General features: G+C 35.1%; 1 protein-coding gene across 1 annotated transcript in view; it reads left to right on the top strand.

Annotated features, from left to right (window-relative positions):
- Positions 1-27,035, top strand: part of Ctr9 (RNA polymerase-associated protein Ctr9) — a 340,468-nt gene that overhangs the window by 189,991 nt on the left and 123,442 nt on the right. Inside the window, exons 13-14 of the mRNA XM_090393725.1 lie at positions 6,376-6,524; positions 20,928-21,044. Coding sequence (XP_090249851.1) covers positions 6,376-6,524; positions 20,928-21,044 — 266 coding nt within the window. The remainder of the gene's footprint in view (positions 1-6,375; positions 6,525-20,927; positions 21,045-27,035) is intronic.

The following is a 27,035-nucleotide window of genomic DNA, read 5'->3' as shown; positions in this document are numbered from 1 at the left end:
GACAAGGGTTTGATAACACCATACTGTTGAGAGAGGATATGATGAGAAGGTTTATGTATGTATGTATGCATCTACCTGTGTGGATGGGATTTCTGTAAACTAAGAAAGGGTGCCATTGGATAGATGCATGATTAGAGTATCTACAAAAGGCAAGCTGTTATTATTTTTTTTTTCTGTGGTGCTGGCTGTTGAGGAGGAAGGAGTTTAGTGTGTTTGAGCCATGTGACCTCATAGAGAACACATCATCAGTATATCTTAGCAAGATAGAAAGTTTGAGAATGGCAGTATCAAGGATACGTTTTTGAAAATGTTCCATAAAGAAATTGGCTAGAGGAGGAGAGATGGGAAGAATATGTCAATATCCTGTATTTGTTTATATATGGTATCCTTCCAAGAGAAGTGGCCAGCATGGATGGCAAAATTGAAAAGAACAACGATATCAGGAGAGGGGGTGGGAGAGAGATTGTTCAGTAAAGATAAGGTGTCAGAAAAGGGGATATTGGTAAATAGCTGACGTCAAATCTCATGATTATATCATTGTTATTTAAAACTAAATTTTTAATTAAAGATTTGAACTGAGCGGAATTTTTAATATAAGATGAAGTAGACAAGTAAGGGGTTAAAGATTTAGCTAATTGTTTGCCTGACTTAAAAAATCACTATCATTGGCGATCATAGTAGCATTACTGTGGTCATCCTTTAGGGGAAAAGACTAACTTTTTTTCATCTTGAGTAAGAGATAAACTAAGGCCAGCCTGGTTGGCTGACAGATTAATGCATATTAATCCCAAAGAGTTCTTTCATTATGTGACAAGTAAGAGGAAGAATAGCTATGCAATATTAACCTTGATGAGTGATGATGTCACAAGTTACTGAGTGACCACTTTGCTAGGGTATATCATCATCCAAGTGAAGTTACTGTTTTAATATATATGAAATGTAGTAACAGAGATGGATGAATTGGAGGTTCTTAGGATATTGCAGAATCTCAATATAAATACAGCTGTGGGATTAGATGGGATATCAGCTCGGGATTTTCAAGAATGTGCAAGGGAACTAGGAAAGCCTCTGACTAGGCTCTTTAATTTAAGTCTCAGCTCTGGTAGAGTTCCAAGGAAGTGGAAAAGGGCAAATAATTTCCTTGCATAAGGAGAAATTCTAAGATTGCACAGTAGCAAATTATAAACCAGTCAGTATCTCAGGCATGGTGATAAAAGTACTGGGAAAATGAAAGAAAATTCAAGAACGGGTGGATAAAAATATGATACTGCACTGCATGAGGGGGCAACATGACTTTGTGAAGGGTCAGTCATGCCTTAGTAATTTATTAACTTTTTATAGTAGAGTAATAGCTGAGTTGGATAGAGGAAATGGCTACACAGTGATTTTGCAAAGGCATTTGACAATACCACATGGAACTCTGTTATGCAAATTAGAGCAAATGGGGATGGATATGACACTGGTTAAGTGTATAAGAGTGTGGCTTCTGGACAGATATTAAAAAATGGTATATGGAGGAGCAGAATTGAAGCAAAAACAGGTGACTACTAGTAGTGTTCCCCCTAGGTTCAGTGCTGGGACCATTGCTGTTTAATTTGTACATAAATGAAATTTGTACATAAATGATATAGAAAATAACCTGAAAGGAAATATTCAGTTGTTTGCTGATGATGTAAAATTAGGTAGAGTAATAGTATATAGTGCCATAGAATATGGTGGAAGAAAGCAACGATAATACACCATAGTAAATACAAATATGAAAGGCTTTTCATGGAATCAGCATCAGCCCTAAGAAACAATCCAAACCTCAACAAATTTGGCTGCATGAGACTGCCTCAAATTTGGGAAACCTACATCAGAAGACCTTCAGCCCAATCGCCCAAGAATACCAACATTGCCCACTAGGGGACACCATCAGGACTTTAGGAGAAATAATAGCTTCCTGCTTCTTCCTCACTTACTGTTTGTTGTGCCTGCGTGCACGTATCTTAAGTTCCTTGAAAATGGCAACGTGACGTTGCAGAAATATTGAAGTATATTAAAATTTATTTTAATGTATATCCTAGTTTACGTTGTAATTTCCTTAAATTATTTAGTAAAAAAAGAGTAATAGTAATTGACTAAAGTCAGGTCTCCTGAGTTTCTTGGGGATGAGGATGTGGTGGAAACGATTCAGAGGCCAGTAACCAAGATGGTCAGTGGTCTGCGGAATGTTCCCTACGAAGATAGATTGAGGATGTGTGGATTACAGAAGTTGGTTGATAGGAGAAAAAGAGGGGATACTATAGAAACATTTAAGTTGCTTAAAGGGTTTTATAGGATGCAGGGAATGTTTCAGCACTTTGCTGGAAGGGTGAGAACAAGGAGTCATCCCTTTGAGTTGAATAAAGGTGTAGTTAGCAGAGGTGTAAGGACTAGATTTTTTGCTTGGAGAGTTGTGAATGAATGGAGTGGGTTGTGAGTGCTTTGTTTTTTAATGGGTTAAAGGGGAGGCATGATAGATTGTGTGTATAGTTTGGGTGATTTCCCGTGATGAGTCTTTGGACTCCATGGAGACACCCGTACAATAATACTCACTTTCCACCCAACAGGTATGGGTTCTTATATCACATTGGGTATGGATGTGTTATGAACGAATTTTGAGGAAAGATGAATATCATCTCCTCAATTGAGATCACCATCCTGCTTGTTGGAGGTTAGATAATCAAGATTTCCCTTGGCCTATCCATGATATCCATGTCAGCTTCTAGTACATTAATGCTCTACATGCCAACAGGCTTTTGTGGGTCAAATTCTCATTTTTTTAAGAAGCTATGGATTTGATATATTTGTGCCAGGAAGTCTGTTAGCCCAAGAAGAGAAATATGATCTTATCTGGAGATATGAATGTTATCAAAGCGAAGGGAAGTGAAATGAAATCTTTCTGCTGAGATTTAAGACAGGATCACAATTCAATGGCACTTGGGTTCATGAAGTTGCCTTCAATCCACTGAAGAATGGCTAGGAAATGTTTAAGGAATTGGTTGTGACTCCATCCCTTGTTTTCATTTGGCAAGCTTTGTAGTGCATAATCATCCCAACCTTCAAGATTATCCATAACCAATTAGCAAAGATATGTATGGGAGGAAGAATGTGGCTACAGTTAAAGAACCTGGTTAAAGATCTACAGTTAAACCCCCCCCCCCCCACACACACAAGATGTAAACAGCCGGAAAGGAAGCTGTCAACTCATTTGGAAAGTACAAAAGGCACACCTAAGATGGTATTTATTCAGTAAGTGGGATCTGGTAACTATTGTTCTGGAAATATGATCACTTTGATTTCTCTAGATATTTCCATTGCTTGTGTTCAGAAGTAGATAATATTGACTTTGAGATATACTGTAGATTAAGTGTTAGAATTCATATGGGTAGTTGCTAATTGGTGGACATTCACATGGCGAAGAAGTTGACTGTTGATCTTCATACTTTTTGAGAGACCTGAGGTGAGATCAGTGTGATATTAGTTTGCTGGTTTACTTTTTTTGAATCGACTTTCATGTGCTACTGGTTACCAGATTGAAAAATTATAAAGATGGTTTGGGATAAATAGGATTTCAGTGTAAAAATTATTTCATTTGCATATTCTGAACACAAATTTTGAGTACATAGAGATGGGGGAGGGATACCATCAGGACCAAAAGCCCTGTTGACATCCAAGCCTTCAGAATTCTTATGATTTCTTTTTTACAAAAGAAGTCTTGGACAGTTCTTTCAGTAGTTCTCAGACATCCCAAGCATCAAGATCATCTGAAACCAGTGGGCTTTAAACACTGATCTCCATACTATCCTTCAATGGGGCTTAGACAATCTGATCACATCTTCAATACCACACAGGATCAGATCTTCCTCATCCTTTAAAAACTAGCCATTCTTTTTTGTTCATGATGTTGTTTTACACCCAGCTATTAATCCTATACAAATCTCAAATTCACCCATCTCTCTCTCTCTCTCTCTAGAATGCTGTTCACGCATTTGGGGTGGTACATCTGAAACCTCCCTAACAATCCTTGTACCTGTTATATGTGGGTTAAAATATAGTTACCAAAAAAAGTTTCTTGTCTTATTGATAGAAAACTGGTACAGTAATAGATTCTTATGTTTGGCTACCTGTCCTGATACCATTGTAGCATTTCCTATAATAATGATGTAGCAGTGTGTTTTTATTTATTTATTTTTTTCTATTCATGAAAAGATTTTAGAGCACACACATCAAATTCTGGCATGGAACCTCTGAGGGGTGCAGGATATCATGATAGTACTACATGAAAAGTTACATCATTACAAACTCCATATCAACAATTTTCCTCTAAATTAATCTGTTATTTGTCAAGATTTCAATATTATAAAATCTTTATTTCTGCCTTCGAAGGCACTTTTTACTGAATCAATCAACATAGGTATTGATCTTCCTTGGAGTTTTTTTCTTGCATGTTGGCAAAGAACACTTGTTTTGCTTATCTTTCCTCTCCCATTCTATGATGGGAGATGACAATACCATCTGAGATTAGCACTGCTAACACATTCCTGAATGCTAACAATGTTCTTTCTAATACCCTCATTCTTTAATGTGATATTGCCATTGATGCCATCTGTTCACTTTCCTATCTTTCTCAGAACTCTCATATCTGTGATCTCCAGTCTTTTGGTCAAGTATTTTATTTCTAATCCAGCTCTCAGATCCGTAACTTAAAATTGGCTTGAACACTGTCTTGTACAGCTAATTTGGTATTTTGACTAATTTCTCTCTTATTCCATATAAATTTATTCAGCTGACTTCCTACCATACCCGCTTTACTAATTCTGTTGTCCATTTCCATATTTAATTTACCATCTTCATTAAAAATTGTGCTTAAATAGCTGAAATGTTTTACTTGTTCTATAGGTTCACCATTCAAGATACAGTTGATGTTTTCAGTATTTCTGCCTATTTGCATTGTCTTTATCTTTTTATTGCTGACTTCCATACCAAATTTATTATAACAGTTATTCAATTTAGTCAGGAAATCTTGCAGACTTGTACTGGATTTATTTAGAAGTATAATATAATATCTGTATAAAGTAAAGAACCGAAATTAACATATCCAATTTTAACATCAGGTTTAATACCACATTTCCTTCATAATGTAATTCATGTAGATGATGAATAACAGTGGAGATAATATACATCCTTTTCTTACCCCTGATTTTACATAACCACCTTCCTGTATATCCCTCAATTCTAACCGCTGACTAACAACTTATATTTAGACTATGTATTGCTCTCTATAATTTACTCCATGCAATTGTAGTGTTTTGAAAAGCTTTTCTCTGGGCCCCTTGTCATATGCCTTTTCCAGATCTATGAGACTTAAGTACAGATCTTGTTATATTCCCATGATTTCTCATCTATTTGTGTCAAAGTGAAAATCTGATCCCAACAACCTCTATTTGGAATGAATCCAGCTTGTTCTTCACCAAGCTTCCTTCCTCAATCCTTCTTAACCATTTCTCAAATATACTTACATAAATCTTACCAGGAGCAATCATTAGGAGAATACCTCTGTAATTCTCACATTGTTTTATTTCCCTTTTTATGGATGGCTACTATAAGAACCATTCTAATCATCTGGAATTCGACCATCTATCGAGGCCTTCTTAATTATGCAGTGCAGCCACTGTTAAACTTTTATACCTCCACACTTGAGCATTTCTGGTTGAATATCTTCTGTTCCACTTTTCAGGTTTTTGATGGCTTATCCTCCCCACACAAGTGCTGTACAAGGAATCTACCTCCATACATTCCTCCAAAAAACATAAGCATGCCCTGCCAATCCAGACTGCTGTTACCCACAGAACTGGACACAAGACCCACTCTCCATGATGAATGGTACAGATCTGCCAGACTGCCCAAAGTAAGATGAACCACAGGTGAATGGTATCTGCCAGACACCTTGAAGGCTGAGTGGTGAAAACCCGTCCGCTGGTGAAGAAAGAAAGGCAGAAATCTGCCTGACAGGATGAAAGGATACTACAGCACTAAGCGGCTCCAGTACTCCAGCTATATACCCAGAAATCCCTTCAACTCAAGTTTAGAGTACACATTAAATTTAATCCTTAAAAGAAGTTTATTTGAACAATTTAAGCCTTTTTTAAAAAAAAAAGAATTAAGATTATATGGTTATTAATTTATAACCCTCATAACTTAATTGCATAAGTTAAAATAGAAATAAATTGGATAATATATGCCATTTTTCTATATAGATTTCTGCTTTATGGTCTGAATTTTTTAGGTAATTAATTATATAACTCACATTTTTCATACTCTCTTTTCATAAAACTTCCATCTCATTAATAGGAGCTGTCTTGGCCCATAAAGGATATATCTCAGAATCTAGAGATGTATTTGCCCAAGTTCGAGAAGCTACTGCTGACTTTTGTGATGTTTGGCTGAATATTGCACACATTTATGTAGAGCAGAAACAGTATGTCGCTGCTATTCAGATGGTAAAAATGTATAGAGTATTTTTCATTTACAGTCAATGTATGCATTTCGATATGAGATACTATTTTTGCTGTGATATATGTAGTTTTTTACTTTCATATTAATTATAACTAATTGCATATATTAAAAGAAATATGCTTTTCCAGTAATGGGGTATAATTGTCCTAAGAAATTTAGCAGAACTATTTTCATTATTTTCTTAATTTTGATTTTATAGCATGACAAAATGATCATAACAGATTCAAAGGAGCAAAATTTGTAGAACCATACCAGAAGTGGGTCAAAGGTGAAGAAATATTAGGTAGAAGGAAGATTACTAACATTTTTATGCATTCATATTAGCTTAAAGGAGATTGTTTCACAGGACAGATAGCAGAAATGAATAAAGAAGAGTAATACTTAGCACATCGAATTTGTAATTGAACTGGAAATGGATGTTGACTGGTTTTCATTTCACATTTACTGTAATTACTACTCTTTCTTTTCATTATTTGAGTTTTAATATACTAATATGGCCAAATTATGTATGTTTCAATAAACACCCAGTGAAAAGGTGCTAAAAGAAATCCAGTACAAAACTGAATGTTTGCATGCAGCCAATCATAATACTCTGTTAAACACAGTCTAGAATTTTGTGGATGCCTTCCCAGATGCAAGTTTTGCATGCAGTCTTTCACACTCAGAAGGATTTGGGATTTGTAGAAGTATGTAGTTATTTGAATGAGAAGTAACATCTGGAGCAAAAGAGAAAACCTAGTTTTGGATGATTTAGGAGTTATAGATATGATATGATATGTTGATAAGAAGAGGAGAGTGTTCAAATGGAGCACTCTGCTTCTATTCTTTGCAGATAATATAGTCTGTTTTTAAGGTTGTGGTTTAACTGATATATATTATTTTTGAAGATAATACATTGCAAGCCTTCTTGTGATAATATCATATTGTCATAGTCTTTCTTTTCTCCTTTTATTTTTCTCTAAAAATATAACATTTCTTATATTCTTAGAGGAAAAAATTGAAACAAGCAGGAATAAAGAATTTATTGTTTCCCTATATAAGGCTTTAATAAAACCACAACGAGACTACTGTGTGCAAACTTGGACACCTGGATTCTGTAGGGATGAAAAAATGCTGAAAAGGATCCAGAAGCAAGTGATAAAGATTGTGAAAGGTCTATGGAATGCTCAGTACTTTCTCTGAGAATAGATTATGGTCTGTGGACTTTGAAAACTAGCCGATCGACAATAAAAAGGAGACATGATAGAAACACATAAGTCATTAAAGGAGTTTTATAGGATTGATAAAACATTGCATGAAGGGAGAGAACAAAGGGGGTTACCCATGGAAATTGTGTCAGAGTGTGGTTAGCAAGGATGTTAGGAGTAGATTTTTTTTTTTTTTTTTTTTTGCTTCAAGGTTGGTGAATGGGTTGTCAGAGGTGGTCTGAGTACTTCGTCAGTGAATGAGTTTAAGGAGAGCTATGATAGGTATTGTGAACAATAGATCTCCTGCAATGACTCCTCAGACTCCATGGAGATAAATGTATAATAATAATAATAATGGAGAGTAGGTTGAAGACTGTAGTTAGATTGAAGGAGAAAAATTATGGTAAGAGGTTAGCTTTGTATTTGGGCAATGTTATGATGACGATTAGATTATTTTATCTTAAATGAAAGGACATCAAAGTTTTCGTTAGATGTTAGAGTTCACAGAGGATATGAAATAAGCAGTGACCACTTCCTCGTTAAAATAAAATTAAGATTACGACCTAAATGGCTACAAGTAACAAGAACAGAAAGAAAATTTAAAACATTTGTTTATAAAACTCGACTATTAAATGACACAAATATACAACGGCTATATGAACAAAGAATTAACCAATATCTAGATAAAATAAAACAAAATGAAGAAATAGAAATAGAATGCCTTAATATAAAAACGCTACTAAATGCAGCAGCAAATGAAAGCTCAAGAAAGACCAAAAAAATTCAATAAAAGTAAAAAACTGAAGATATGGGGGTGATACAATCAAAGAAATAATCAAAATGAAAAAACGAAGCCTATCATCAATGGTTAAGCAGTAAAAGATTAGAAGATGAAATAGAATATTAAAGAATAAGAACCATAGCTAAAAGAGAAGTCAGAAAAAGACATAGAGAATCATGGAACAGGTTTGTTTCTAATTTAGAACATGATTTATATAAAATAAGACCCAATGTATATAAGATTTTGAAACACTTAAATGCAGATACTAAAGAAAACAAAATTAAAAAAGACAATTTTAAGAGCCTGTGTATCTCAGTGGATGTGACGTTTGCACACCATGGTGCTTGACTGCACGAAGGAAGACCTTGTTTCAAATCTAGTCGTCGACTAGAGGAAATTTTTCTAAGCCTTTTTTCAACCGGTTCCTGAGTTAGTCGATCTCTGGCATGGGCAAGCGGGTTTTTTTCTCCAAGAAACTTGGGTTTTTCATCCCGTAAACTCAAGAAAATTGACCGTAGAATCCATATTATTTCAGACATCAAATATATTGTGTTATGGTTAGGGACCATGAAATGGTGGCACTTGTTGATCCATCTCTCTTCACTGCATGCCGCTTAATTAGTGATGGTCTTTTTTCGACCGGTTCCCGAGTTAGTCGATCTCTGGCACGGGCAAGCGGGTTTTTTTCTCCCAGAAACTCTGGTTTTTCATCCCGTAAACTCAAGAAAATTGACCGTAGAACCCACATTATTTCAGACATCAAATATATTGTGTTATGGTTAGGGACCATGAAATGGTGGCACTTGTTGATCCGTCTCTCTTCACTGCATGCCGCTTAATTAGTGATAGCCTTGGGCAAGCTGTCTCTGATTGGCTGCCAGTGGAGATTGAGCTGTTCACTCAATCTCCAAAAGTTAGATAGGGCTAAACAGCCTCGCCTACTACCTATACGGGAATAAAAAGGCGTTAGCTGATTTTTTTAAATTAAAAAAGATTAAAGAAAATTAGAAATCGGCCTGAAAGAAACAAGAAATGGAAAATCACCTGGAGAAGATAAGGCTCGGTTCAGAACTACATAAATATGCAGGAACAAGATTCAAAGAAAGACCCCTATTATTCTTAAATAAAATTTATTCAACTGGTAACCCCCTCCCAGTAGATGGAAAAAAGCAATTGTGATTCCTATCTTTAAAAAAGGTAGTAGAGATGACCCTAAAAAACTATAGAGGTATAAGTATACTAAATTCCTGTTACAAAATATATAAGTTTATATAACTTTAAATAGAAAACTAATGAAATATTTTGAACACTTTATTTTAGAAGTACAGAATGGATTTAGAAAAGGACGATTATGTATAGACCCAGCCTTTTGCCTAAAATTAATAATAGAGAAAAGAGGAGAATACAATTTAGAAACACATATTGCATTTATTGACTTTGAAAAAGCATTTGACAAAGTTAAAAGCAGCATTTTATTTAACATATTAAAAGAAAGACAAATACCAAATAATATCCTAAAAGCTATCATAAGTATATATGAAAATAATCAAATACAAATAAGATTAAATCTTGAGCTATCATATACGAGAGAGATAAATAAAGTGGTCAGACAGGGAGGTCCCCTCTCAGCAACTCTTTTTAATATTTACCTAAATGAAATAATAATAAATTGGAATAAAAATTTCCATCAAGGTATTAAACTTTCTCCTACTGTGAACTTAAATACTCTCCTTTTTTAGGCCGATGACCTAATAATAATTACAGATTCTGAAGATAACTTACAGAAAGCTGTTTTAGGTCTAAATGAGATAGCCAAAGATTATGGTATGATAATATCAACAAAAAAAATCAAAAACTTTAAAGGACAAGATCTAGCAAGAACTAAGATAGTAATAGATATCAAGATCTTAGAAGAGGTGAATTCATTTAATTACCTAGGATGTATGATCACATATGAAAATGAAAAAGATATAAACGTAAATGCAAAATATTTAAAAATAACAGGTTTTTTTTTGTAATTAACTCTATATTTAAACCAAACCTAGTTCAAAAACAAACCAGACTAAAAGTATACAATACATTAGCCCTACCAGTCTTATTGTATGGAAGTGAAATCTGGACAATAAAACAGAAAGGCAAACAAAGATTAATAACAGCAGAAATGAAGTTTATAAGAAAAACTGCAAAGTATACTCTATCTGATCACAAAAGAATCGAAGAAATTATGAAAGTATTAAACCAAGAATCAGTAATAGAAAAAATTAAAAAATATAAACATAAATGGATGGAACATGTTCAAATAATGAAAACAGAAAGATTACCAAAACAAGCCTTAAGCTACAAGCCATTAAGAAAACCAGGACGTCCTCTTAAACGATTCAGCGATGACTTCTAAGGCCACGCTAGGCCTAAATCCTTGATATGCATGATGATGATGTTATGATGACGTCATCTTATTATGAAAAAGGTGAAAGCATGAAGAGGACAGACTTATGCCTACTGACATTGGCAGGGAACCAAAAGGCATGACTTTACCTTGAGCAGGAAGCAAAGTTTTCTACAGTTCTTTCAAAGCCAGATTTTGATTCTTTGATCTCTCTTTCTCTCTTCTCTCTCTCTCTCGGTGTAGGCTGAGTGCATTGCTAGATTTTTTTCTCTCGCAGTACGTGTAATGTGGCTGAATTTTTTTTTACTTTGATTGCCTTTAGCATTCTTCTTGGAAATTGTGTCTGGAACTATAACACAAGTGATTATGACAAGCTCAGGAGGTAGCTTGCAGCGATATCATGGAATGAAGAATTGAATGGGAAGGAAATCAGTGCTGCTTTGTTCTTATTCAGGAACTATTTGGCCTAGGTATTGATTGAGTCTATTGAAAGGTCAGGAGATTAAATAAGGTTGGCATAAAATGGATGATATTTTCCTAAAATTGAAGAGGTGAAGCATGCAGTCTGCAAGAAAAAGGTATTGTGGGAGCAGCACAAGTTGAGTGGTGATAATGAGTTACATGAGGAGTACAAAGAGCAAGCAAATGAGGCCAAAAGAAATCCGAAGGAGTTTTTTCAATATGTGGGTGGCCAGTAGAAGGAAGAATGATGTTAGTTGGTGATAATGGGAGAATGATAAACAAGAAGGTGGATGTAGTAGAGGTGTTTAGTAAACAGTTCATTAAATTATTCCATCCTTGTGATTGTAACACAATGCAGACCTTGAGAGCAGTATGAATAGAGGGAGGAACCAATGACGGTGAGTGAGCATGAGGTATATAAGGAATGTAGTAAACTTGATATCAACAAGGCCATGGGACTTGATGGTATATCACTGTTTGTGTTGAAGGAGTGTTCCAGGCAGTTAACAGCTTTAACTTAACTTTTTAACATGAATCTTAGATTGGCCCAAGTTCCAAAGGAGTGGAAAGAGAGCAAAATTGTTCTGCTTCATAAAAGGGGGATGATTATACTAGGGCTGTAAATTATAGGTTAATCCGTTTGTCTGGAATTGTGGTCAAGGTGCTGGAGAAGCTGGTGAGGACAAGGATTTAAAACTGGGTTGAGATCAGCAGAATTCCCTTTAATGGACAGCATGGGTTTCTAAAGGAAGATCATGTTTTAGCAATTTGCTTACTTATTATAACAGGGTGACGAATGCATTGGGCAAAAGGAATGCGTATATAGTAGTTTATTTAGATTTTGCAAAGGCTTTTGATAGATTCCTGTATGACAAATTAATAGTTAAACTGGAACAAATGGGGTGGATAGTAGATTAGTGCATTGGAGATTTGGCTGTCTGATAGGTTGTGCATGGGCGAGTAATATCCAGAAGAGGAAAGTCACTAGTGGTGTGCCCCAAAAATCTATTTTGGAGCCATTGTCGTTTATTTTGTATATAAATGACATTCGAAAGGGCTCAAATGGTGATATACATACAGTTGTTTACAGATGATGCAAAGTTGGGGAGAGTTATGATAATAGAGCAGATCTTGGTACTTTGTAAAGACTGTCTGAATGAGCAAGAGTGTGTGTATGTGGGGGGGGGATGTCAGTTTAATGTTGCAAAGATGGGACGTAGAGTGGGACTGGTAGAGATATTTTAGAGGAGATAAAGGATCTGGCGGTGATGGTGGATATTAACTTGAAATTTTGTGGATATTTTGCTAAAATTAGGAGGACAATGTGGCAGATTATAGGAATGATGCAGAGAATATTGACATGTACAAGTAAGAATTATCAACATGTTAGCACAAGAATATTTTAATATTTGCCAAATATTTCAGTCTGAAATTAACAGACTATCATCAGTGGCTTGATAGGAACAGTTTTTACAGTGGAATACAAACAGTTGATCATTCAAAAGTAGAACGAGCCGCGTGATGTTACATTGTTAAGCACTAAAGAGAGGTAAATTTCATCAGTGATGAATAAATTATAGGTATTAATTCACAATTTCATACAACACAAGAATATTTTATTTTATTTCATGTCACAAGTGTCTCTCAAGAATGTACAAGTAAGGATGTTATTCCTTTCTTTTAGGCCTTACACGGTGATCCAAATACATTTTGGAAAATTATGGAGACAACTACCGTGTTTGAGTAAAACTTTAGTTTAATATAAACCAAAATCCACATTCGACGTTTTGACCTTTATATCAAGGTCATCTTCTGGAGCATATATACTATATACAGAGAAACAAGCTGAACTACAATCTACATGGTTTGTTAAAGTTACCGACCAACCGTTACAACAATTATTGGCCTGATATCTGCTGGAAAAAAAAAAAATTACTACATCAACGCTAGAGTCCTATTATTAATATTATCTATTGGTTGTAAAATTACATTGGGAGCAACAACAAGTCTATATAAACCTTATACTCTTGGTTTATATCAAACTAAAGTTTTACTCAAACACGGTAGTTGTCTCCATAATTTTCCAAAATGTATAAGGATGTTATGATTCCACTGCAAGGCTTTGATCAGGCTGCATGTTGATTACTGTGTACAGATTTAGTTGCCTGTTTTTCAAAGAATGAAAAGTTGTTAGAGAGGGTTCAGAGATGATTGACGAAGGAATATGGAATATGAGGACAGATTGTGAGAATGCTAATTGCAGAGCCTAGTGGATAGAAGGAAGAAAGGAGAAATGATCGAGATATATAAGTTGGTAAGGAGTAATTACTAGATTAATGAAATTTTTCCATAGAATGTCTGGAGACAGGGGGGAGAACGAGAGGCCATCCCTGGAAGTTGTATAAGGAGGGAGTGAGGAGTAGATTTTTTTGCATGGAAAATGGTGGGTGATTGGAATGCATTGCCTGAGAGTGTGGTGAGTGCAGAGACAATGAATGCATTTAAATCGAGGCATGATGAGCTGTGCATATAACAAGTGGAACCTCCTGCAATGAGTCTCGACTCTATGGAAGTCTGTTGATAATAATAATTTTTAGAACGGATCCAAGAAGATGGCAAAATACTGCTTATGATATCAGATGATTTGTGTCCAGTTATGGTAAAATCCCATGAAAGCAATAATAATGTCTGGTGTGAGTCGAAGCTAACAGGATAAAATATAAAGTGGAATGTTGCTACAGACCTGGCATGAACACTGTCACCAGTTGGTGGTGGTGATCATGCTGTACTGTCCTGGGAAGTAGCTAACTACATGTCCAGTTAAGTTACGTGCTGTATTACAAAACTATAAATTATGACAAACTTAGTAATATACCGTCTTTGGACCAACGGTATCAGTTACCAAAAAGGAGGATATCGGGAATGCATGGAAAGCTTTGAAAAGCGCTTAAATGAGGCAGTATCCAAATGTGTCCCAGAGCTTGAAGAATAAATAGGATACGAGTGAAGTTGATGTGCAACATTATTCAGCAAAGTTGAGTTTTAAGGAATATCATGAGAATAGGAGTGAGAAGAGTTATGAAATATATAATATGCAGATTAGAAAAGAAGAGTATTGTACACAGATTTTGTTGTTTTTTCGGGGGAGGGGGGGGGGCATGTACAATGGTTCGGCACACCAGCATTTTTTTTAACAGTGACAGATGCAGTACGATTAGAAATTTATAATATTCAGTAACGTTTACATGTTTATACAAAATTGCATATAAGTTATTTAACAAACTGAACGTTTTTCACTACATCAGTTGTTAGGATATTTGCTATATATATAAAAAAAATATATATTTGCTATATTTTTATTGAAATTATTTGTGTGTGTATATATATATATCATATAGTGAAGTGGGTGTGCAACATTATTCAGCAAGAGAACCATAAGAAGTTGAGTTTTAAGGAATATCATGAGAATAAGAGTGGAGTTGAGTGGAATATCATGAGTGGAGAGGAGTTATATATATATATATATATATATATATATTACTATTACATATTTTTATATACATTACTTGTACAATAAATTTATGGTTAAACTATGTGTTATATGCTTTTTTATTTATACAAGACCTATAACAGATCAGTGCCATGTGTGGACAAGAGGATAAAAAGAAAGGAGAAATCCGACCACACTTTGGACATCTAAAGGCAGAGTAGGGTGGGGGGTTCCAAAGAAGAGAAGTAGATGGAATGAAAGAGAAGACTGTAAAAGGGTGTTGATTAGCAGTTGCTCTTGTTTGATTTTGGAGGAGTGTGGAAGAATAATAGTGGCCAATTCAGCAGATCTCTATCCATGAAAGTATCTGTAGAAGCACACGGCAGAAATTGAATGTTTGTGAGAGATGGATTGAAATGGATATGTGAGAGAGGTGTCATTAATTAGCTAGATTGCCCTCTTCTGGATAGAATTGAGCAAAGCTAGAGAGGATTTTGGTGTGCCACCCTGAATATAAGCACAATATTCTATGGTTGGGCAGATTTGTGATTTGTATAGAATTAGCAGGTGTGAAGTAGTGTCTTGTGCAATAAAGTACACCAAATATTCTAGCAGCTGCAGAAGCTGTAGTTGAAATGTGTTTGTGCCAGAAAGGGTCAGCCTCAGAAGGAAAATCTGATTGTATTTAAACATCTGATATTATTGAAGGTGGGGGGGGGGAGATAAGCTTCCTTGCAAGAGATCAAACAGGACTGAGTTTTCATGGCATTGAAGTCTACAAGGTTGTTCTCTCCCCCCCCCCCCCCATTGGGATATAGCTAGGATATCAGAGTTCGGGCCATTGGTCATGGTGGATCTTGAGGATTCTAATACTTGAGCACTACAAGGTTTGTCAAATGAAAAGGAAGAGTGGAGTGTACGGTCATTGGCAAAGCTATAGATAGAATTGGAAGTCTGTGTGAGCAAATCATTTATATACAAGAGGAAGAGAGTAGGTGAAAAATCCTGCATTGGTGGGGAAATCTGAGGAGCGGAAACTGTCTACCATAACACATAGTGAGTGGCAAGTGAGTAAATTGGCAATCCAGTTGCAGAGTGTGGAAGGCAGATTGTTTTACAAAGCACTGATTATACACATAGCTAAATTGGAGCATGAATAGAAATTGGCTGTGCGTGTAAAAGGCAACCAAAAATTTTTTATCATTATGCTGCAAGTAAAATGAAAAAAAAATGAATGTGAAAGAATAACTTTTACCGAATGTTGCCAGTATCCTTGTGTTAGAATCAGATAAGATGGATTAGATAATGAGTACTGACTTCACTAATTAAGACTATGTTAAATCATACTATGAATCAATAATGATTGGATAATAATTTTGTAGTTTTCTTTTTATATCCATGCAATAATCAATTTTTCCTACCAGCAATCTGGAAGAGTAATTTTACTGAATGTAGACAGTATCCTTGAGTTAGAAGCAGATGAGATTGGTCAAATAATGAGTGCTCACTTTACTAAGGTCATTCAACCCAGTGTAATTAACATGCAGCACACTGCTACCACTGCATTGGATGAAATCTCAGCTTGGGAAGATCCCACAGGAATAAAGAGAATCTATAAATGTTAATTTACAAGGGTTATGCAAAAACTGATATATCCAACTACCAATCTATCAATATCCTGTGGAGTGGTGGTGATGATGATTTTAGAGCAGTTGGTAAGAACTCACATACAGAAATGGGCTGACAGCCAAGCTGTACTTTGAAAAGAACAGCATGGGTTTACTAAATGGAGGCAGTTTTTAGTAAAATGTGAGCAAATTGCTCACATTTTATTATGATGCTCTTGGACCTTTGAAATTAAATTGGACCTTTGAATTAAAGCTTTGATAAGATACATGAAAGCCTGTTGCATTTACTGGAGAATACAAGATTGGAATATAAACTATTGACTCGGATAAGTGGATGTCTGACAGAGTGGTATGTGTGGATGTGAATGCGCCAGATTTAAGGTGACCAGTCCTTGGACCATTGTTGTTCAGTCTATACATTAACTATAACCAGAATGACCTGACAGTAGATGTTCAATTGTTTGCTAAAAGTAGGCAGGACAATCATTGATGCTACTGTTATACAGCACTTACGAAATGATTTGAATAAGCTGGAGCTGTGGACAAATGAGTGACTGTCAATTTAATGTTTGTAAGTGTAAATTACACTTTGGCATGAAGAAATTTCCATCGACATATATTATTTGTGGGAATTATTCAACAAGAAACTGTTGAAGTTAGAGATTTTGAAGATAAAATGGATTGGAATTTGAAGTTTCAAGGTCGCATTATAAAAACAACTCAGAGGATAATCTTGATGACATGTCAAGGGTAAGGAAGTCATTTTACCTGCTTACGAAGCCTTGATATGACTGCTTTTGGGCTGTGCACAGATCGTGTCCCTCTTAGGCATTCACAGGGGGATAAAGAAGCTGTATAAAAGGTGTAAAAAAAAAAAGAGTAGAGTGACAAAGGTAATATCAAGATTATGAAATATAGATTATGAGAGCAGATTGAGAGTATGTGGGCAGTGCATATACTGGTAAACAGGAGAAAGAATGCTGATATAATAGAGGCCTATAAATGTCTGAAAGGATGTTATTTGATTTTGACCGATGAAATTTTTCGTTATATGAACAGTGAGGAGAGGACAATGAGACATGGAAGTTTTAAGTTTGCTTGCAGTTAAGAAAGATGTGAGAGCTAGATTCTTCTCACAAAGCAGCAAGTGGAACAGTTTATCTGTTGAAGTAGTGAATGCACCTAATGTGAACGAGTGTAAAAAAAAGGCATGGCAGCTGGTGTGGATGCTGTATGCCCTCCTCCGATGCCTTCCCTGGAGGTCTTAGACAATAATAACATCAGCTACTTCCTTTATGCATCCTGCTTTTATATCATCTCATTGCTTTTCATTGTTTAGTTGGGAAAGCACACTATCAAATAATATCAGTCTTTCATTTTCACTGCCTATTTTTTCTGTTAGTCTTTTGCAAAATCTTTTCTTTGTATAGCTCCTCCAAATGGTTCCATCTATTGCCACTGTACACCTAGTTTATCCACAGCCTGTTTTTCCTTCTTTCATTACATTTTCATCCTGGCCACCCACCTTTAGTCTTCTGAATTAGTTCTGTTTCTTAATCTTACATATGTCTGTGTAATCTTGCCATCCTGTTTGTTTTTCCTTTATGTTGCTCATCTGTTACTGAAATCACCCAGTTTGTCACCATAGTTTTTTTTTTTTAATTTTTTTATTTGATTCCCTTCTTAGTTTGCCCAGGCATTTTTTTTTTTTAATCCACACACAAACAGTAAAAGAATCTATAGCATATGAGCATAATCATATAGCATATGAGTGCCACATGTGAGATGCAGATGTGAGAAAGAAGAAATCTATTGGTATTTTTCTTAAAGAGCTGGAGGTTTAAGTTATTGGGAAACATTAGGAGGAAGACTATTCCAGAGAACAAAGGTAGATGGTGTAAATGAGAATGAGAAGTAGATTTGATGTGTTTTCTGGTTGCACTGAAAATGGATGTTAAGCAGCTGCTCTTGTTTTAACAGGCTCAACAATAAGTGGAAGAATAGCATTTGCCAATTCTCTGGGGCAGTGACCATGGAAGTACCTATAGAAAAGAGAGCTGAAACATTATGATGCCTAGTTTTTTAGAGGCTGAGGATGCTATTGATGTGTTTGTGCCATGAGAGGATGGAGGTAAATGTTAGTCCAAGGAGAAAGATCAGATCCTATCTGGTAATGCATGTATTACTGAATAAGGGAATGTGTGCTGTAATTCCTTTTATGAGAGAGAGAGAGAGAGCAAAAAGGCAGGACTGCATTTTGACAGAATTGAAGGTGACCAGCTTATCCTTACTCCACTGAAGGATGGTATGGAGTTCAGTGTTTAAGGCACTGGTTGCAGATGATCTTAATGTTAGGTATGTCCATAACTACATGCATGGTTTGTCAAAAAAGTAGGATGAATGGAATGTATTCTTGTTGGAAAAGCTGTGGATAGAATTGGTGGTGATTGACAGTAGATCATTTATGTATACAAGAGACCAGTATGTGATAGAACGGAGCCCTGAGGCACTCCTGTATTGGCAAAGCTCAAAAGAGATGATGCCATCCACTATGACATGCAGCAAATGATCAGGGAGAAGGAAGGCAGTTTGCAAATCAAGCTTCAATGCCAAACAGTATCAAACATTCTAGAAATGAGAAAGGTGACAACACATTTCTTCAAACCTTTCCGTGGCACATGTCCAGTGGTGGGTTAGTGGAATCACACTGGTGGTTGCTCATTAACTGGTGAGCTTCTAGTAGTGAAGAAGTTGGCTATTGATAACTTTCTCCATTATTTTGAGGAGGATTGAGGTGATAACAGTTGGTCAGTAGTTGGACAGTAGGCTCTTATCATTCCCTTTTTTGGAATGAGTTGGATATATTGTTGTTTCCATGTGATGAGATAGGTGCCAGCTCAGTATAGAAGATTGAAGAGACAATAGAGGACATGTGTTAGTTCTTAAGCACAATCAATATTTGAGAACAATAGGAGATATGCCATTAGGACCAGAAAACATTTGTAGTGTCTAAATTATCTAACATTCTTCTTATGGCTTTCTGTTGAAAGACCACAGGAGGCATACAGTGCTCAGTTGCAATCACGAAGGTAATTTGCCTTCATTATCTATACAGGATTTATAGGAAAAAAGTGATACTGGGAATTCAGCTCTATCTTTGGGTGCTGTAATAGTGGTACCATCTGGATGAGAGAGCTAGAATTGCACTTGAGCAGAAGTTTCATCCAATGTCTTTTTTGAGGGACCTGCACAGCTTCTGTTGAACAAGAGGCGAGTTCTCTGCTGTTGGTCTTTATGAAGTTGGATTTAGATTTGCTGATTGTTGTTTTACATTTATTGCTGCTTCAGCCTAGGCTGATTTTTTTCAACTGCTTTCATATATCTTCTGTTGAACCAGGGCATGGGAATTTGTGGTAGAATGCATTCTGAAGACTTTCGTGCCACTTTGGATAATTTCTGTGACTCACTTAGTGCATGTGTCTGGATCAGAAGAGCAGAAGCATTAGTCGTGCCATGGAAAGAAAGAGTAGCAGTTCTGGAGGTCATTCCACTTGGTGCCTTTGTAATGCCAAAGGACATGAGGTTGGGTTTGGTCAGAGTAGGGGCTTTCTGTGAGACCAAGAACTTGTGCAAGGTTGTTGTCTGAGTTACTGAGAGGAGAGGTGATCTCTTGGTAGCTGCTGTTTATTTTTTGTTTAACAGTTATTGTTAAACAGAAATTGTTATAGCGGGTAGTTTGCCATGATGGATTTTTTTAGGATAGCACTGTGCTTATGGGCATTGGTTTGTGTTTTTCGTGAGTTCATTAATAGTCACCAGATTTGTTATAATTGTGTTTGCTGTGTCAAGAGTCAACATTATATTCATTTTTAAGAGGGTTATTTTTTAGTTTATTCATATTATAAACTTTAGTTTTTGTTGTTTAAGCTTTTTGCTTGATCCCTGAAACTAATTTGGTTCCCTTCTAATCTTTGCTTTATTATGCAATAAATTTGGTATTATTTTAAATCCTCTAGGCATTTTCCATGTATACCTTCTTTTGTGAACTTAAACTGAACATGTTAAAAATGGATTTCTTTGTCTACAGAACTCAACTGGTTTTTAACTTCTTTCCAGTCCAGTAGCAATTCCAAAATGTGTTTTCTTTCTTTTTCTATTCAAAAGCTTATAAATCTCTCATTAATGTCAAGTTTTCATTGGTTTTCATCTGATTTATGCCAACATCAGATGTCGATATAGACTTGTAAGATAATGGTATTTACTGGCTCCTGTGTGTCTCTGTGTGTACATTGTTAATTGTTTTGCTTTGAATATATATATATGTGTGTGTGTGTGTGTGTGTGTGTGTGTGTGTGTGTGTGTGTGTGTGTGTGTGGATGCATGTGCACATACATTGTTAATTATTTTGCTTTAAATATATACACACACATATATACATATTTATTTATTTCAGTATGAAAACTGTTTGAAGAAGTTCTTCAAATACCACAATGTAGAAATATTGATGTATCTGGCTAGAGCTTACTTCAAATGTGGCAAACTTAAGGAATGTAAATACACATTATTAAAGGTATGAATCTTTGTCTCTCTCTCACACACATATCATTGTTTATTTAAATTTATAATATATTCTTATCATGCAGTGATTTTATGTTTTCAGTTTTTATTTTATGCAGCAATTTTATTGTTTAAAGCATTCTGCATTTCAGAAGAAGCCAGAGAAGGAGCTGGCAGAGTTATTAATTCCCTTTACCCCCCCCCCCCCCTCTCTCTTCTCTCTCAGCTTAGCAGCAGGTAAGATTCTGTGATGAGTAATAACTTTAATTTCCCAATGTTTCATCTGTCATGTTAAGGCCACTGTCTGGATTATACACATGCAGAGTACATATATATGTGCATGCGCACGCACCTGTTTTTATACTCCATAAGATGGCCTTAACGTGAAGATCAAAACATTTGGAAATTAAAATTATTTACTTTTAACATGGTAGTAGTAGTCTCCATAATTTTACCAAAAAATGAAAGCTGAACATCTGATTTAAAACACTTATGCAAAAAAGAGTTGCCACATCATAAATTATTTTAATATCACCAATAACTCACCAGTTCTGATATAAATTTCTCATAGAGGATACATTATCATCAATAAGTTATTAATTAGTTGTGTTTTCTTTGGCTATTTCATGATTCAGGTGAACAGTTATATATTTTTTACAGCCTTTGAGATGGCAGAAGTAAAGTCACTTTGCAGGGCTCTTTCTCTTAACACATTACATTTACTTTCTGTTTTTGTAAATTACTGCAAGCAGTTTACATTTTTATTTTGAATTCCATTTATTCATTGAAGCTATATCTCAGCTATCCATTTCTTACCCTCATCGCATTTATGAAATTACAATTAAGTGAATAATTGAGAACACACTATAAAACTGAATGAGTGTATATTCAGTTTTATTAAATGTGATATCCTGCATTGTTATCTCTGAAAATTTTCTTCTTTCTCCACCTGTTTTTTATTTTATTTTTATTTTCTCATTTGTAACTTCCTAAATGTAAAACTGTTTTCCTTTCACATATTTAATGTTTGTAACATCAACTGGTCTCTCTCTAGTGACCAGTTAGAGACTAGATATGACAGTCCTGAGAAAGATTAGGAGCATGAACAGTTGGCTTCAGTGGCAAATCATATTAAAAATGAGGATAATTAGGAAAGAAAAGTGGTATGGTCACTTAAACAAAATGGGAGAGGAAAGATTAGCGAAACAAGTGTTCTCTGCCAGTTTGGCAGGGGAAAAAAGACCAAGATGTAGGTGGATTGATACAATAAAAAGTGCTTTAGAAGACAGAAATATACAGAAATAGATCTGATAATGTTGGAGTCTTCCAACAGGTAACAGATTGATTTGGAGGAAATTATAGATAGGACGTTAGTAATGATGTAAGTTTGATAGCTGAATTTGAATGAATTTAAAATTATCCTACTGCTGTATGGTTTTTCAGGAATCAAAACTTTTATGTTGACATACTTTCATTTCATATGAATCTCTGCCAGGTTGGCAGGAAAATGACTCAGAGGAAGACCAAGATATAGGTGGATTGATACTGTACAATGTGCCTTAGACGATAGAAATATAAGATCTGATAATATTGGAGTCTTGACAAGTAACAGACCGATTTTGAGGAAAATTGTAGATAGGAAATTAGTAATGATGTAAATTTTTCATGTAGTACTATCATATCCTATACACCCCTTGTACATGGCAGGAATTTGATGATATATATATATATATATATATGTATAACAGCTTTTAGGATTAAATGACTGGGAAACTGAGATAAGAAGTAAAAACAAATTTTAATGGCATGACTAGTCATGCCATTAAAATTTGTTTTTACTTCTTATCTTGGTTTCCCAGTCATTTAATCCTAAAAAACATGCATGTATTTCAACCGAGTAAATCAGTCTTCTAACACACACACACACACATATACTAACGATTAAAAAATCAGCAAGCATATTAGAGTTAAACCTGCCTGAGTATCATTGATCCTTACAAGAAATATCTTAGTGGAATTGTTTTTCATGTTTGTGATTTACTCTATATGCCAGCAGTATGCCGTCTACAGGCTCTCGTTAATTGTCACTTTTAATGGACCTTTAAAAAGTGTGTTGGGGGGGGGGGGTTATAACAGCTTTCTGAACTTTCAGTGCAGTTTTTCTAACTACAAACACTATATGCTATTCTTCTGATGACATTGTTTAAGATGTCATATTCCTTGGAAATTTAATGTTTATAATTTAAACTGGCTTCCCCTCTCTTAACTTCACAGATCAAACTGGAAGGAAAGCAAACTTTTGTATTGACATTTGCTGTTAGCAATGATTAAACTTGGATTTTTCACCAGCCTCTCAGAATACTGAATTATCCTCATTCCAGCACCCTGGACCTTTCCTTAACTTTTCTTCCAAACAAATTATAAATTGCCAGCCTGGCTGGCTGAGTGGTTAGCGTATCCACTTTCCAGCCATAAGGCTGCAGGTTTGAATCCCACCGTGGGCATGGATGTTTGTGGAAATACCAGTGGTGGTGGTCAGCGGTAGATGGCGTTGGTGGATTGTGTGGTGGAGAGAGAGTTGTAGAGCAGGTACCCGCCCTCGATGAGTCTTTGGACTCCCTGGAGGTATCAAATAATAATAATAATAGATCTTATCTCTCCTCTTGCCAACTCTATTCATAACCCTGTCCTTGTTTCCTTTTCTACAAATTGACCTGTAGCAAAGGTCAATCTCCTCTTTATTTCCCCTTGGCATACAATGCTGGATTTGAGATGACCTGTTGGATTTTTGTGCTTTTTTTTTTTTTTTTTTGATCTAATTACTGTTTCTGCTGTCCCAATCCAAATGCCTGCTATCACCAAGTAACTGAAATAATCCTTGCTGAAATTGAGCCCTGGTTTTCCAAGTGTGCCAGAGCAACTCTAAACAAAATAAAATACAATTCTAAAAAAAGAAAAAAAATCAAATCCAAAACAGACTTTTATAGGCCGAATTCAAAAAAACTTGCTTCTGCTCAAACAGCAATCATGCCTTCTGGTTCTCTAAAATCCCACCGAAGATTAATCGGTGGGATTTTAGCCCTTCCTTTGTTTCACCTTTCTTGGATCTTATAGTTCCAGGTAACTTTAGTTAAAATTAAGGCTTTTCCTTATTTATTTTTTTTTTTTTTATTTATTCCTTTTTTTAAAAAAAATCAGTCTTTTCCTCCAACTCATATATTGAGGATTAAGGAAAATCTTTCAATCTATCGCTCTCCTAATCTTTTGTCAAAATTTCCTTCATCTGCTTATTGTTACTAATTGTGTCTCTTGGTCCAGATGATATGTATTCAATCATCATCATCATTCCACAGCAGATCTCACAACTAAACTTGCCTACCTTTGAACACAAGCTATAGAAAAATTTGGCAAAATTCATGTAGTTGCTGTTGATATTTCCAAGGCATTTAATAGTCTAGCATTGAGGTTTAACCGAGAAAAGGGTAGGAGTAAGACATCTTAATGTCTCCTACTCTGCAGATGGTCCAAAGTAATAATAGAAACTGAGCGAACAACCAAGAAAAATAAATTAAGGAGAAAATTATGTACAGAGGGTCAATGATAGAAATGGTGAAGATTGTAAGTCTCCTGCCATGCTATGATAGAGGCAAACTGAGGAGAAGGGTGTTGATAGCAAATGAAGCAATACATAGATTGTGCAAAAGAAATGATCTAGGATTTGTGGATCTGTGGTCTGTATTTGATAGAAGGATTTGTATAATGCTGATGGACTTGTAATAATCTCTTGCTTCATCTGCAGTTATTTCTTTAAGCATCATAAAATGTCAACAGCCTTAATTGTCGGCTGCCACCATTTTGCTATATTCTACTATATCTTATTTTTGTCACTGTATAGTCTAACAAGTTTATTTGTTTTTTGACTGCACCAGTTAGACCATGTATTGAGTGCGAGGCTATAAGATTCTAAACAAAATATCTAAACAGATATTGTTACTATTCCCACCAAAGTTAATCTTTACTTTAATTCAGTCATGGCTTGATCTTAATCACTTAATCTAAGATTGATACTCAACTTTTCATTTCTTAATCTTATGCAGGTTCAAATATTTTAAAGATAGTGCATTGACAAACTCAGTCTAATATGTTGCTCACAAATCATTTAACTAAAACAAGAATCCTTAATATACAGTTCGATCCACATTAGCATATTTATATAGTTGAATCACATTTATATAAATGTCTCTAAATTAGTTTTAGTTCTCCTACACTTCTACTCTTAAAGCCTAAATACAATTTAGTACATCGTACTGATCAAACTTTTACAATTTGAATGTAAAACAAACCTTGACCGGTCTTTACTCAATATTAACTTACACTATCTCATACAGCACTTTTCTTACTCTTGAAATATCAACTTACTCAATCTTATCATAATTATTTACTTGGTCACAAACAGAGACACATTTGAGATGAATTGTTCAGAATTATTACATATCTAAGTACTTACAATTAGTTGCAATCCTTACAATATTCTCATTCAGCACTGTCCATTACATGGATCTTTAGTCCACATGAACATGCTCCCTTCTTTTTTCCTTTCTGCTAGCTTGCTCTTGATCTCCTGCCAAAATTCTCCTTTGTGTGAGTCATTGATAATTCTGTATCCTCTTGAACCCTTAATTCGGTGACATGGCAGCAACGACTGCATGACAAGTAGTTCCTATATTGGAACTACTTGTCGTGCAGTCGTTGATTCCTTTTCCATGGTGGCAATGGGCAGATCTCTTGAGGTGTTCCAACGATGGACAGCAACTTCTCATAGTGATGGAAGCTTCGAGAGATGTACGCATCTCTCTCGAAGCTTCCATATATGGTCATGGATCAACATCTGGACATGATGATGTCACACTTTGCATGCCTTTTGAAAATACCACATATATATATATATATATATATATATACACACGTGCATTTACATCATTGCATAATGATGTTTAATAATAATAATAATAATAATAATAATAATTTCATGCGTCACATTAGTTTTAACAAAGTTTCGTGATTAAGTTATTACATACAAAAGGATTTATAGTAATAATGCAAGCAATGACATTTCTTTATGTGTAATTTCCTAAAGAAAAAACTTGTAAAAACAAACATGATAAATTATTTATCATGTGAGATTTTACAGATTATCTAAATGGCTTCGGTGTTAGGTGTCTAGAGAGAGCTTTGTTACCAAGCATGCTGAAGTGCAAATTCAGGAAAACTTAAGCAATTAGAATGGAAGCAGGTGAGTTTGTTTGGAAGCATTCATGATGTGAGTGAGTGTGAGAATGATCAAGTCTCTCAAGCAAAAATATTGAGTAGGGTAGTCAATTCAGGAAGTAAGAGTGATTGGTATCCTAAAGGGTAGCTTCAAAGAATTGGATGAACAACATAAAAGTCTATCAAATTGAACTTACACCTGCTGAAAGAAAAGAGCCTGAGTGAAATGGAGAACCTTTGTTCATAAGATCACCAAGAGTTGAAAACAACTGAATGCCATATAGCAACAACATGGTGACACTTGGGCATGTGGATAAACTCTGTATAAAAGGAATATCATTCATTTGTTCTGATGCTTCATCTTATGATTATGCTGATACTTTGATGAAGGCTTGTTAATTTCAGGCTAAAATATTAATGAAATATTTGCACTAATAAAATTATTTTTCTTGTGAATATGGAGGTCATTTATGTATTTATCGCATATGTTAAAATACTTACTTTTACCCAAAGGTAAATTTTAATATTGTACAGTGTAATAGGATAATCTAACATATAATGATCACTTAATCATATTCCAAACAATCATAATTACTCGTGCAGTACTTCCACATCGATACAATTCATCGAATACAATACATCAAACAATTTCCACATCAATAAACTTGTAAAGTAGATTATAGATATTTGATCATTATTTCTTGATCATAACTTATTTATGATCAAGAAACATGCT

The sequence above is a fragment of the Typopeltis vanoorti genome, chromosome 6 (genome assembly GCF_054136105.1).
Source record: "Typopeltis vanoorti isolate ZY-2024b chromosome 6, IOZ_Tvanoo_1.0, whole genome shotgun sequence".
Lineage (NCBI taxonomy): Eukaryota > Metazoa > Arthropoda > Arachnida > Uropygi > Thelyphonidae > Typopeltis > Typopeltis vanoorti.
Note: the sequence above shows the minus strand (reverse complement) of the source record. Positions and strands in the feature narration are given on the sequence as shown.